Source organism: Thunnus maccoyii, chromosome 3, assembly GCF_910596095.1.
Source record: "Thunnus maccoyii chromosome 3, fThuMac1.1, whole genome shotgun sequence".
Lineage (NCBI taxonomy): Eukaryota > Metazoa > Chordata > Actinopteri > Scombriformes > Scombridae > Thunnus > Thunnus maccoyii.
Window position 1 is genome coordinate 37,431,465 of NC_056535.1, and position 15,436 is coordinate 37,446,900.

Consider the following 15,436-nt stretch of genomic DNA (forward strand, 5'->3'; position numbering starts at 1 on the left):
TGAAGTGTGAGAAGAAATGTCATAAATTGCGGACAAAGAAAGAAGAATAAGCCACCACACCACCAGGAAAGACAACAGCTAATGTCAAGATGGCTAACACTACCAGTGACTCATCATCTCTCCCCGCAGACCTGGAGAAGTTGCGCACCATGTTGGTAAATGACCTCAAATGTATGATTGATGATGCCCTGGCACCGTTAGCAGATTCTATCAATAAACTATGTGAAACTACAGAAGACCATGAATGTCTCTTTACTGATCTTGAGGAAGGGACTGATCCAGTGAGAGTCCTGTTGAGGTTTTTTGGCAACTCCACCAACTCTGGGCCGGGCGCACTGTCTTGGCACACCGCACTCCGGGCCCACCTCCAGGAGTGGTTTCACATGATCTTTCCTGCTCTGCTAAAGGTGGATTATAAGGGGGAAACTCATTCCTTCAACGCTGCAGACGAGGCGCAAAAATTCTATGACTGGATAGATTTATCTCATGGAACAGACCAATAAAACACTCAAGAGTGTTTGCCCGTCTAAAAAATCTAAGAGCTGGTGTTATTTTCCTCCAAGAGACACATTTGAAAATGTGGGCGTGGGGCGTTGCAGTATTGATCAGCAAAAAATACAGTTTGCTCCAACAAATGTTGTATATATGTATATATGATTGTGACGGGCTCTCTATTCCCCATACCTGTTTTGTTAGTGGACGTATATGCTCCCCACCGGGATGACATTGACTTTGCTTACAGACTCCCCTCCAAACTTAAAAACATGCCAACTGATCTTTGGAGGGGATCTAAATTGTATAATGGATCCTAGCTTGGACCGCTCAAGTGTTTATAAAAGAAAATGGATACACAGAACCAGCGGTCCTTCTCCTGGATTGATTACTTTCATGTTCGAACTCGTGGGTATATCTTGCTGTTTGTTTTTTTGTTGTTTTTGTTGTTGCTTTTTTTTCCTTTCCCATTGTGATTTAAGTATGAAAAACTGGAAACACTGGACCTTTAAATCTTGCACCTAAATCAAGAATTGCAGCCATGTTACAACAAACATTACCGGACTAATGTAACAGAAAAAAAGAGATTACTGCGTTCCAGTATCAAGCTGCTAGTTTTCATGGAAACAAGAGAGGGAAGAAGAGGAATTCATAAAATTCAATTGAATTAAATTTGTATGAGTTGGGATTCACTCTGAAGGTTAATCTGTAGTAAATCTGAAATATCATACAGTAAATGAACTAAAACTGGTTGCAAATTTTTTAAGAAATAAGTGTTATTCCGCTTTAAAGTAGCAGAAAGGTTTCCCATTGGTAGAAAGTGTACCACTGTGTTCCTTTTGTTTGTCTTTAATCCACTGGAACAAAACATTAGAGCCCCAAAACTGGATAGATCACCCACGACAATGGGGCTGCACTTACATTAATCTTTGAAGACTACAGCCAGACCTCCTCCACGACCACTGACCCCAGGAGAGCTAAGTGATTCAAAGTTTGGGGGGCACACCTCAATCAGCTGACTTAATCACCAGGCCGAAGCAGGGTTTCGGTTAAAAATAAACAATCTAAGTCATTTGGAGGTAATGTAGTCATTTAATATGAAGGTTTTGCCTGATAGTGACCTTACATTATACAAGGCACATTTAACAAGTTGTACATTAGACTCCTGACCGGTTGGTCTGGTATGTCTTAGATTGTGTGGATTAGCCCTGTTGATCCTTAGCTTGTCAGATCTGGGCCTAATTAGTGTTGATATTTTTAGAGGCTTGGGGTTATAATGCTGTGTGAGGCAGGGGAGGTGAGGTGGGTCAGCGGATTCTTTGTTGGTTCTGGGGCATTTGGGGTAGTACTAGAGGGGTCAGATGTAAGTCATTTGTTGGTATGGTTAAATACAATGTAGAATATGTTTTCCGCCAGAATATTTGCACCCAGGATGAAGCCCATCCTGGCCAAAAAAGATTAAAATTATCATTAAATATAAGATTGTGCACTGTGCACGTTGACTGGAGCCAGGTGCGGTGACTTAAAATCCTGCTAAACTGTTTTAAAATCTTGTTTCAGCAACTCAGTTGTGCAATCTCGGATATCATTTACTCCGATATGAATAATTACATTTTGGCAGAGGAGTGGTTATTCATGATACTTGTGATCTTTGCTATGACGTCCGAGACTTTAGCCCCAGGGAAAGAGAGAGTTTCAGTTGTTTTCTTCTTTACATGTCTCACAATGGAGTTGCCAATTATTAGTGAGGGTAGGGGGCGTGGCAATAGCAGGGCTTGGCCTGAGGAAGCAGAGGGGCACATTGAGGTGCACAGATTCTGTGGGGAAACGGTGGGGGGACAGATGCTTTTACACTTCCAAGGGCAGGATAACCCTTGGCTGTGTGTTACTTGGCTCAAACTTGTGCTGTCGCTTTTTCATCCTTAAACTGTGAGCTCTAGATACTTTCCACAGGCTGCAAGTAACCAGAAAGCAAAGGAAAAATCCTGTTTATTCAGGATGTCAAATCTGTTGTTCAGCTGGATATCTTGGGATGGAGGGGACCAGGAGAAGGATCCCTTATACTTTACTAAGTAGGTTACCCTAACCTGACCAGGTTACCCTAACCCAACCAGGTTACCCTAACCTGACCAGGTTACCCTAACTAAAACAGGTTCCCCTAACCCAACCAGTTTACCCTGACCCAACCAGGTTACCCTAACCTGACCAGGTTACCCTAACCCAACCAGGTTACCCTAACCCAACCAGGTTACCCTAACCCGACCAGGTTACCCTAACCTGACCAGGTTACCCTAACCCGACCAGGTTACCCTAACTCAAACAGGTTACCCTAACCCGACCAGTTTACCCTGACCCAACCAGGTTACCCTAACCTGACCAGGTTACCCTAACCCAACCAGGTTACCCTAACCCGACCAGTTTACCCTGACCCAACCAGGTTACCCTAACCTGACCAGGTTACCCTAACCCAACCAGGTTACCCTGACCCAACCAGGTTACCCTGACCCAACCAGGTTACACTAACCCAACCAGGTTACCCTAACCCGACCAGGTTACCCTAACCCGACCAGGTTACCCTAACCCGACCAGGTTACCCTGACCCAACCAGTTTACCCTGACCCAACCAGGTTACCCTAACCTGACCAGGTTACCCTGACCCAACCAGGTTACCCTGACCCAACCAGGTTACCCTAACCTGACCAGGTTACCCTGACCTGACCAGGTTACCCTAACCCGACCAGGTTACCCTGACCTGACCATGGTTGATGATGATGATAGTGATGATGATGATGAAGATGATAGTGATGATGATGAAGATGATAGTGATGATGAATATGATGATGACGACGACGACAATAGTGATGATGACGATAGTGATGCTGAAGATGATAGTGATGATGATGATAGTGATGATGATGATGATGATACTGATGATGAAGAAGATGATACTGATGATGATAGTGATGATAACAATGATAGTGATGATGATGATAGTGTTGATGATGATAGTGATGATGATGAAGATGATAGTGATGATGATGAAGATGATGGTGATGATGATGATGACAACGGCAACGATAGTGATGAAGATGATAGTGATGATGAAGATGATGGTGATGACGACGACGATAGTGATGATGATGATGATGATAGTGATAATGATGATGATAATGATAGTGATGTTAATTATGACAATAGTGATGATGAAGATGATACTGATGATGATGATGATAGTGATGATGAAGATGATAGTGATGATGATGATGATAGTGATGATGAAGATGATAGTGATGATGATGATGACGACGATAGTGATGATGAAGATAATAGTGATGATGATGACGATAGTGATGATGATGATAGTGATGATGATGACGATAGTGATGATGAAGATAATAGTGATGATGATGATAACGACGATAGTGATGATGATGATAGTGATGATGATGACGATATTGATGATGAAGATGATAGTGATGATGATGATAGTGATGATGATGACGATAGTGATGATGAAGATGATAGTGATGATGATGATGAAGACGATAGTGATGATGATGATAGTGATGATGATGACGATAGTGATGATGAAGATGATAGTGATGATGATGATGATGTGTGGAATCTGTCTCTTCTCTTTCTCCTGCTGCAGTGCTGATAGAGATGCAGGATGAAGAGTTCAGACAGAAGAACTCCCCAGGTCAGCGCACACACACATACACACCTACACACACACATACACACACCTACACACACACACAGTGTTTTCTAGCATATTGATTGTATATATGTATTAAATATTGATATTTATAATGTCGTAACCCTTTATGGCAGAATGATCCATCTCAGTTGTAACATGTTCGGACGTATGTTTTCCTACAGACTCTGTTCTCACTTTAAAACGTCCAACAAACTTTCAGTATTCAGAGTTGTGTTTGTTCATTGCTGTGATGCCTTTTGTACTTTTGGAGCGATGTGAGTCCAGAATGAATCTCATTAGTTTGACATCATGAAGCAGAGGCTAAAGCACCGAAGAAAACAATTCTAAACATGTCTCACTCCCATAGTTTTAACTCTCCAAGCACATATCATACCTCAACATATTGCCACAAGCCTCCTCTCTGTCAAAATGTACATATATAACTGATGGGAGGAATCGTTTCTGAGGTCTTAATCCTAAGTGATAGGGAGAGTGCTTTCCGACTCTACACAATATTTAAACTGTGAAGTTTGCAGTTAGTACAGAATTTTTAAATGGGACAATATAAAGTTAATTCAATAACTCTTTAAAAAGTCACCAATTCTTTTAAATGTTTTATGTAAGATGAATTGGGAGACTCCGGGGAAACACAGGAAGCTTTAATGTTGGGCCTGGGAGGAACAGGGTTAAAAGTGACTCTCCACCTGGAGGAAGCCACTCTAAGGGCCATCTCAGGATCCATCTTCCAGCTTGCAGTGAGGAGCCTGGTGCTGTATCAAAAAGAATGTCTCTTGGTATGTCAAAAGCCTCCCAGGTAATTGGCAGGCTGAGCAGCTGAATTTCTGTTGCCTTCATGTCTTTGGCCAGATTGTACTGTTACATGGGGTGGAGCAGGTGAACCCAAGTGCAGACACAGGGATATGGTAGGAACAAGGTATTTATTCAAAAGGTTACAGAAGGGGAATACTGGCCTGGGGAAGCTTGGGCAGGTAGCTGAGAAACTGGGGTTGAGGTTTGAAGTTGAGAAGAGCGGGAGTCCAGGACAAGGAAGCAGGGCTGACGGGACGAGACAAGGGGCTGGAGAAAGAGCAGATGGAATTGCAGGGGGAGGGTCAGGATATTGGCAGCATGTAACAACATGAAAACTGGTAAATACATGAAAAATGGCTTGAAACATAGTGTGCAGAGGCTACAATCTGGCAGGGTGGTAGTGGCAGAGCTGAGTATTTGTAGAGGCTTGATAAGAGAGATGAGGTGCAGCTGGTGTGGCTCTGCGCCGACTCCAGCACACCTTTCTCCACTTTAGTTATGCTAACTAAAACGGCTCCCATCTCTCTGAACTCCCTTGTTCAGGTTTACACCCCCTTCTGTTCACTATATTCTCATTCAAGTAAATGTTACCATGTTACCACTAGAGCAGACACAAACGCTGGGTCCAATCAGCTGATTGAGACACTCTCTCTCCCTTTTAACTGTTAGTGCATTCAAACCTGCAGTGGCTTGGGGTTTCATTCACAATTCAAAGCTGCCTTTGTTTCACAAACATACTGGCACACACACACACACACACACACACACACAGACACACACACACAGACACACACACACACACACACACACACACACACACACACACACAAGAGCCTCTTTATCATGTCTCATTGTGCCTCAGCACATATTTTTTCGGTTTATTTTGCACATATTCCATCAAATGTTCATCAAGCTTGATACATACCATACTTGGAGGACCTTGGACAGAGCTTAGCAATTTGTATTTTGATATTTAAGAATATTTAGGTTGAATAATGATATCTCCTAAGGACAGTCTGGCTCCAGGAATATCAATCAACTCAATGGCTTGTCTGTTTGACAGATGAGCAAATGCCAGCAGGTTCCAGTCCATTCTGTAAGAAGGAATAATTTAACTGGTTTATCTGACAGCTGAAGAAAAAACACAAGATATTAGTGTAGACATCATAATTTTTAATTCCAATAAATTTATAATCCAACAAAAGATAGTATAACTTCAAACACAGTTATTGTCTAAACATAGGAATGAAGCAATAACAACCACCACTGAAACTTATCATTACAGCAAATAAATCAAAGGCTACTAAAGGTGCTATCAATGCAAAGTAAACTCAGATATATACACAGATTGAACAGCAGACAAAGGTGCTGAACAAGTCAGTAGCATTTGATAAAATTTGATCTGCAGGTGGCGCTACAAGATTTAAAAAGTTCCTGGTGGAGCAGCAGCTAACAGTCTTCTCTTCAGGAAGTGCACATTCTAGTTACTGTATTGGTGTTATTGTTATTATTATTGTTGCAGAGGCCAGCCTGCCAGGAGAAGACATGGTCGATGATAACAAGAGCTGCCACTGTGAGTTTGTCCCGCAGGATCTGACTCCAGGGTTAAAGGTCACCATCAGAGCCATCTGGTACGAACTGTTGTTTTCACCCAGAACATCATTTTATTTTCATCTGCTCATCACTCACTGCTCTCTCCACCGTTTATTTGCTAATTATTACGCACTGAAGTCATTCTGCTTTTTATTCACATTATTTTCTGTTTGTTTATTTATTTGTGCTCACCCCAGGGTCAAAGGTCACCATCAGCTGTTGGGTAAGAGCTGTCAGTCTGACCTCCAGTTAGGTTCAGTTGTGTTCTGTTTCCGTCTGAGTCTCACTGAAACTCCTCTGTCATGTCTAGACTTCTCCTCCTTATTACCATCATCATTATTATTATTATCATCATTATCATAATTATCATAATTAACACCATCATCATTATCATTGTTATATTATTATTATTATTATTATCCCTTGTGTTGTTGTCTCTCCTGCAGATCAGAGGTTTTGGCGTTTTCATTTTTAAAATATAAGAATTGAGAATTTTTAGTTCCAAATGCAGTTTTTTTGTTATTTTTCGTTCCTCTGAGCAGATGTGCAACAGTCCAGGTTTATAAAGTGAATACAGTCCAGGATCACAAAGGAGGTCTGTACAGGCCTCCATCAGCAACAGCAACAACCCCAAGACAAGCACCAAACCCCCGTCATAGGACTCTGTAGGTCTAACAGTTGGATTGGGTCTACAGAGACCAGTCCAAACCCCTGTCAGAGGACTCTGTAGGTCTAACAGATGGATTGGGTCTACAGAGACCAGTCCAAACCCCTGTCAGAGGACTCTGTCGGTCTAAGAGATGGATTGGGTCTACAGAGACCAGTCCAAACCCCTGTCAGAGGACTCTGTAGGTCTAACAGTTGGATTGGGTCTACAGAGACCAGTCCAAACCCCTGTCAGAGGACTCTGTAGGTCTAACAGATGGATTGGGTCTACAGAGACCAGTCCAAACCCCCGTCAGAGGCTCCCAAACATCTCTAAAACCGTTGGATTTATTTGGATAAACTGACATATTGGGAATATAAATGTTACTTTGTCACCTGAAAAAATATTAAAACTTGTGTCATGTTAACAGTCCTACAGCTTATAGCCTAACTCAAAATCTCCACCATCATACTTTTTGAGGCAGTTTAGTGTGTTCAGTAAGCTCGCGCCACATCCTCAGAAATTCTTACGAATCTAGTTTACATATCTCACATACACAAAGTCCACATACTGTGCAGCTGGAACACACTACATACTCAATTTGACATCACACTTAGTATGAATTGTACGATAGTATGCAATTCTGAACACAGCCTAAGAGATGGATCAGGTCTACAGAGATCAGGGTGAGGACTGACCCCTGACCTCTGACCCCTGTTGTCTGTCTCAGTCCGATTCATGGTTTCTAAGAGATGGATCAGGTCAACAGAGACCACTCCAGACCCGCTTTAGAGGACTCTGTAGGCCTAAGAGATGGATCAGGTCTACAGAGGCCAGGGTTAGGACTTACCCCTTTTCTCTGTCTCAGTCTGATGCGGTTCATGGTGTCTAAGAGGAAGTTTAAGGAGAGTCTGCGACCGTATGACGTCATGGACGTCATTGAACAGTATTCAGCCGGACACCTGGACATGCTTGCCCGCATCAAGAATCTCCAGTCAAGGTAAGTCCTCTGACCTCTGACCCCTGACCCCTGGCATGTGTATCTCAGGTTGCTTCAGTATCTGCCAAATTTTTCCTTGTTGGAATCATGATGTAACACCAGACTCAATGAAAGAAGCCACATTCACTGAAGCGAGCATGAATATTATTATTAAATGGACTGCATTTATATTGCACCTTTCTAGTCTTCTGACAACTCAAAGTGCTTCACACTACATGCCAACATTCACTCATTCACACACACATTCATACACGGATGGCAGAGGCTGTGCAATGTGTACATTAAAGCAGATAAACACTAATGTTATCTCCACGGCTAAGAATTAGCATAACATTAACTAGGAATTTCAGTAGTCAATTAATTAGTTTGTGTGGTTACATTCTGAGATGAAAGCATATCACAGTTTCACTCCTTGACCTTAAAGACTTTTCTCTTACGAAAGTGAAACAATGATTTATCCAAACAGGATTCTGTTGGAATAAATCACAGTCTGATACATTTTCCTTTGCATACTTATCAGATATATAATGGTAAATGGGCTTTGACACATTCACCCATTCACACACAGGTGCCTACCTGCTCATTAGGAAGAGATTCTAATGCTCATTCACACTCACTCACACACACTCACACACACACTCACACACACTCACACACACACACACACACACACACACACACTCACACACACACACTCACACACACACACAGCTTTCGGGAGCAATTTGCCCAACGACACTTTGAGGAGCCCAGGATCGAACTGCCAATCTTCCAGTTAGTGGATAACCCGCTCTACCTCCTGAGCCACAGCTGCCCCATTATTAAAGGTAGTAGGAGTAGTAGTAGTACTTAAACTTAGTGAGTACTTACAGATAAAGAATCTTTCATTCTACTATAGAATGTTTCTCTGTTTTCAGTTCTCTAATTCCACCCTCAGAGACTCTGCAGCTTCAGGATGAGTATTAATTTACTGTGAGGTCACTGTGTGAGGTCACTGTGTGATGTCTCTCCTGATTGGCAGGGTGGATCAGATAGTTGGAAGAGGAACACCAATCGCAGACAAGGACCGTCCCAAAGCAGCCAATGAGGAGCTACCTGAGGACCCGAGCATGATGGGACGGTTGGGGAAGGTAGAGAAGCAGGTAACCAGTGGCTACCAGTGTGATGCTAAACAGGCTTTTCCTAATGGCTGAACCTGCAAGGTGTTTACTTTGATTGGTCCTCTTTGGTCCTGCCTCTCAGGTCCTGTCCATGGAGAGGAAGTTGGACTTCCTGGTAAATATCTACATCCAGCGAATGGGAATCCCTCAGGCTGAGACCGACGCCTACTTCGGATCCAAGGAGCCCGACCCAGCCCCGCCCTACCACAGTCCGGTGGATCAGCTGGAGAAAAGCCAGTCTATCCCAAAGATCCTGCAGTCAGTGCCTACTATTACTGGGAATTCAGAACCGTTAACACAGCAGAACCACTAACATAACAGAACCATTAATACACTAAAACCAACACACAACAACAGAACGAATAACACAACAGAACAGATGTTCATAAAACACAGTTTTATGAATGACAGTGAACCTGTAACCATTTCTGTCACCTTTAGGTCATGAGCATTATACCAAATTAATCACACCTGTGGGTATGACATCACCACTGCACATTATTATTATTAGCATAACTAAGGGCTGATCCAAGGCGAGCCTGGTCGGCCCTAACTATAAGCTTTATCAAAAAGGAAAGTTTTAAGCCTACTCTTAAACATAGAGAGGGTGTCTGCACCCCGGACTGAATCTGGAAGATGGTTCCACAGGAGAGGAGCCTGATAGCTGAAGGCTCTGCCTCCCATTCTACTTTTAAAGACTGTAGGAACCACCAGTAAGCTGCATACTGGGAGCGCAGTGTTCTAGTGGGATAATACGGTACTATGAGCTCTTCAAGATATGATGGTGTCTGACCATTAAGGGCTTTGTAAGTTAGGAGAAGGATTTTAAATTCTATTCTAGATTTTACAGGAAGCCAATGCAGCGAAGCTAAAATGGGAGAAATGTGATCTCTTTTTCTAGTTTTAGTCAGAACACATGCAGCTGCGTTCTGGACCAGCTGGAGAGTCTTTAGAGACTTGTTAGAGCAGCCTGATAATAAGGAATTGCAATAATCCAGCCTAGAAGTAACAAATGTGTGAACTAGTGTTTCTGCATCTTTTAGGGACAGGATGTGATTTTTGTGATATTACGTAAGTGAAAAAAGGCAGTCCTTGAGATTTGATTAATGTGGGAGTTAAAGGACATATCCTGATCAAAGATAACTCCCAGATTCCTTACGGTGGTGCTGGAGGCCAGGGTAATGCCATCCAGAGCAGCTTTATCATTAGATAATGTGTTGTGGTTAAGGTGAATAGTATTAGTCCAAGACAGACATGGTCTCTATGTGGTTTTGGGGACAGACACAGTCTCTATGTGGTTTTGGGGACAGACACAGTCTCTATGTGGTTTTGGGGACAGACACAGTCTCTATGTGGTTTTGGGGACAGACACAGTCTCTATGTGGTTTTGGGTGGGTAACTGCTCTCATGGAAGCGCAGAGAACCGTGTAGGACTGCAGCTCTGCTTCCTGGTCTCAACTCTGGGTTGTATTTGCAGATGGTCACACCGACTCAACATTAATTTTAGTGACCTCTGATTGGCGTAATCAGGAGTCGTTCCCGCTGACATGAATAACAATCGTACCATATTTACGTTTATTCTTAGCCAGCAGTTTTAAATGTGATTCAGTGTCGCCCGCTCTGGTCCCGAAATATATCTGACTGTGGCTGCTGGTGTCGCAAACTTCACGTTTCTCACTATGGAGCTGCCAATAATCAGAGCTCTTCTGGCGTATGGAGTCACTCAAAGTAATAGTTTTGGGCTTTGCCAAACAATATCTGACAGCCAGTCTGTCTATCTCTGTGGTGTACAGCAGTCATCTGAGGTTCAGCACACTACTGCATTTGAAAGGGAGAATACAATTAGTTCACAAGCACCAGCTGTGCCCATCAACTCACCTGGCACTGCTCTCCTGCAGCTGAACACCAACCACGCCCACCTCCACAGATCATATTACTGAAATCCAAATGTTAACAATTAAACAAAAAATTAAGATAAAACGTCTTGTTGACCCAACACCTGAGCCAGTTTTTTGATCAGGTGACAGCCAGGCTTTTCCCATCATGCTGTGATCCTTTCAGTCGGTGAGGAGCAGTTGGCTCCAACAACTGCAGCGGTCTTGATCTCGTGAGGTTATCATCGCACTCGCGTGCATGATGTCAGAGCTAGTCGAGATCAAGTCAGACACAAATCTAACTGGCACGCATTATAGGGTGATCACCAGTGATCGACTCTCAAATGAGCCTAATGCTGAAACGCTGCATCTCTGTGCAACACCATATATCCGACTCACTCGCCGAACCGGTGCAGAGTCTGCACCCAACAAGAACACTCGCCACCTGCAAACCAAACTACTACTTCACGGCACACCAAGCGGTTGCCAAGCATAAGGCAGCCCAAGATTTTGTTCCCTGTCTTGGTTTACAGTAGTAAACCACAGAGCAACTGGTGTAAGCTCTTACTGACCAGGAGGATAGAAAGAAGGTGAGTGTGTGTGTGTGCTGCATTCATGAAGTGCACAGTGGTGACATCGCAGCCACAAGTGTGATAGTCAAATGGTCACATGTTCACTGAAATTAAATAAGACTACTAACACACTAGAACCATTAACAAAACAGATGCAGTTGTTTTGATTAAATGTTGTTGTTTGCAGGGTGTTGACATGTTTTTAAGGTGTTGTTGTTGTTTGCAGGGTGCTGACATGTTTTTAAGGTGTTGTTGTTGTTTGCAGGGTGTCGACATGTTTTTAAGGTGTTGTTGTTGTTTGCAGGGTGCTGACATGTTTTTAAGGTGTTGTTGTTGTTTGCAGGGTGTTGACATGTTTTTAAGGTGTTGTTGTTGTTTGCAGGGTGTTGCCCAGCGATCATGTGGAAAAGAGTCGTTTCGTGACGAAAATGGTCCGCTCCAGCAGCTCCACTGGACACAGGAGCTACAACCCCCCCACCTGCCCACCCTCCACCTCCTGGCAGCCAATCAGCTCCCAGCTCCACCAGCAGGCCCCACCCCCTCCTCAGCGCAGCCACGGCAACACTCCAAGTCCAGTGGGGGATGGGTCGCTAGTTCGACTTCCACCGCCTCCGGCTGGAGAAAGACACGGTGGGAATCGATCAAACCGGCACAGCACTGGTGATCGAGGGGGGGCAGAGAGATCAGAGAGGGGAGGAGAGGGGGCCAACGGGACCAGGAGAGCAGGAGGAGGAGAGGAGGTGAAGCCGGACAGTGACACCTCCATCTCTATCCCGTCTGTGGACCACGAGGAACTGGAGCGCTCCTTCAGTGGCTTCTCCATCTCGCAGTCCAGAGAGAACCTGGACTTCCTGAACAACAGCTTCTACCCTACCGGCACCAACCCGGGAGACCGAGGGGGGGGGGGCGCCGCCCACTCCGCCACTGTCCGCCCCTACATCGCTGAGGGGGAGTCAGACTCCGACTCAGAGCTCTGCGCTCGCTCGCCACACTCGGACCGGGGCTGGCCCGGAACCAAGTAGAGCTGGATGTAAACCAGAGCAGAACCAGCAGAACAGTTAAACTGCAACCTCAAAGACTACAAACACCAGCTGGAGCTAAAGAGTGAAGCATCATGGGAACTTTCAAAGGCACAAAGGATGTGAATGTTTCAACCTGTACAGCAAATGTTTGTTTTCACTGTCACTGATTGGTTCACTGCTGGAACACGCTCACACCTGATTGGTTCACTGCTGGAACACGCTCACACCTGATTGGTTCACTGCTGGGACATGCTCACACCTGATTGGTTCACTGCTGGGACATGCTCACACCTAACTGGTGGCTTGTTTCCATGTCACACTGCTATCAGTATCACATAACTACAGCTCAATGTTACATTAATTTAAAAAAGCAAAGCATCCTGGGAACAACAGACGGACATCACCATGGCAACAGACACTGTTGTTGTTTGTTTTCTCCATTTCCTGTCCAGAGCTCAAAAAACAGATTCATCGTGAGCTTTCAGCTGAAACCTGAGCTTCTCTCCTGGTAACAGGTTCAGGTGTATACTGGTCTCTACAGGAACTGTGGAGCGAGAGACCCAAAGGTTGAAATATCTTCACTTCATGTCTTTATAGTCTCATTATTTTACTCTATTAAACCAACAGACTGAACATCATTACGAAAACTGGAAAACACAAACCGCCCTGACAGGAATTATTCAGACTGGATCTGAGGCAAAGTTTCACCTCGTGTCTGTTTTCACAGATTGTGCAGACGTTAGCTGTACGTTAGCTACAAACACACCAGCTGTGTTTGTGTTCAGCCTGAATGTCACAGCTCTTTATTTCCTTCCTGTCTCGTTCATGAAGCTGATGGAGACGAGGCTCCAGTAGTAATGATTAACGACTGTTTGTGACGCTCTGCTCTGTTGAGAGTTCATGTCTTCAGATATCTGGAGATGGTTGTATGTGCAGACAGAGTTAGAATCACTGTGAATCTTCAATATACATTTAACTCATTCATCTGGCAGAAAACATAACTCTAATCATTCACTTTTATCATCTTGAGCGATAGACTTGCTGTGTGAGGCGTCCATGTTGGTTTGGTTTTATTTGGCTCAGAGTTGTTATTGACCTTTAACTGGGCCTTGCCCTCCTCAGTATCTCCGGTCTAACACAGTACAGATACAGTTGATCTGTCATTGAAATTCATTTCTGAGACAGTTGGCGGGTGCTAGGAGACTTTATCAGTTATAGTTAGCTTAATGCTAACTCTGTTTGTTGGTTAAGATGTTTAAATGTTTCCAGCTGACCGGTTTTAAAACAGGAACCTTGTAAAAGTGTCTTAAATATGCAACTCACAAGTGTTATGCAAACAGTGCGGTGTAATGATGTAAAACAGACCACAGCTACAGTCCCAGGTGGCTGTGGCTCAGGAGGCAGAGCGGGTCATCCACTAATTGGAAGATCGGCGGTTCGATCCCCGGCTCCTCCAGTCCGCATGTCGAAGTGTCCTCAGGTAAGATACTGGATTGCTCCTGAAGGCTGTACCATCGCTGTGAGTGTGTGGATTATAGAAACTCCTCCTGATGAGCAGGTTGGTACCTTGCATGGCAGCTTCTGCCATTAGTGTATGAATGTGTAAACAGGTGAATATGGCGTGTGTTGAAAGGCACTATATAAATGAAGCCCATTTACCATTATCTAAGATAAGTATGTGAGGGAAAAATGCATCAGTGTTATTTATTCCAACAGAATCCTGTTTGAATAAATCAGTTTCACTTTCATAAGAGAAAAGTCTTTAAGGTCGAGGAGTGAAACTGTGCTTTCATCTAAGAATGTAACCACACAAACTAATTAACTACAGTAACTCCTAGTTAACGTTATGCTAATTCTTAGCTGTGGAGATAATGTTAGTGTTACTGCTGAAGGTAATAAGCTAGTTAGCTCTACATGCTAATATTAGCAGCATACATTAAAGCAGATAAACACTGTTGAATGCAGTTTTGGTTTTAATGAAAAGGCCTTCACTGAGCTGTAGTGACGGTTGCTGAGCTGTGATTGGACAATCTCTATTTGGGGGAGGGATCAGTCCAGATTTGGATGATGACGTAAACAGAGAGTCCAACATGACACGAACGCAGCATTATGTATATATGATGTAATTGCCCCGAACTGTTAATCAATAACCCTTTAATAATAATATACGGTTGTGTAACATTAAATAACGCAGTGACGTATTACCGAAGACATCCAGCAGGGGGCAGGCGGGACTTCAGTCGCCATGTCTTTTACTACCTGAACTCAACATTTCTGACCATCAGAGAAGCTAAAAACATAAAGATTGTCCTGAGCGTGGCGTTATTATTAAGCCCCGCCCCCAGAAACAGTTAAAATGTGACAGTTTGTAGTTGGGAGGTTTCAGCAGTAAACTGACCTTCGACCTATCGGTTTCATCATCGAGGTGACAGACTGCAAATGTTTTACTCATTTATTCACTGACCTGCTCTCACTCATTCATCCACTTTATTTACAGTTTCCATGACGACGAGTGTCCTTTAGTCTTCATCCTTTCTTTGTTTCCTTCCTCATAAAGGGCACCAAGA

General features: G+C 43.7%; 1 protein-coding gene across 1 annotated transcript in view; it reads left to right on the plus strand.

Annotated features, from left to right (window-relative positions):
• Window positions 1–13,068, plus strand: part of LOC121894269 (potassium voltage-gated channel subfamily KQT member 2-like) — a 31,214-nt gene extending 18,146 nt beyond the window's left edge. The window contains exons 14-19 of the mRNA XM_042406754.1: window positions 4,145–4,192; window positions 6,525–6,633; window positions 8,110–8,241; window positions 9,263–9,383; window positions 9,484–9,659; window positions 12,230–13,068. Of these exons, the coding sequence (XP_042262688.1) occupies window positions 4,145–4,192; window positions 6,525–6,633; window positions 8,110–8,241; window positions 9,263–9,383; window positions 9,484–9,659; window positions 12,230–12,869 (1,226 nt within the window). The 3' untranslated portion in view covers window positions 12,870–13,068. The remainder of the gene's footprint in view (window positions 1–4,144; window positions 4,193–6,524; window positions 6,634–8,109; window positions 8,242–9,262; window positions 9,384–9,483; window positions 9,660–12,229) is intronic.
• The last annotated feature ends 2,368 nt before the right edge of the window (window positions 13,069–15,436 follow it).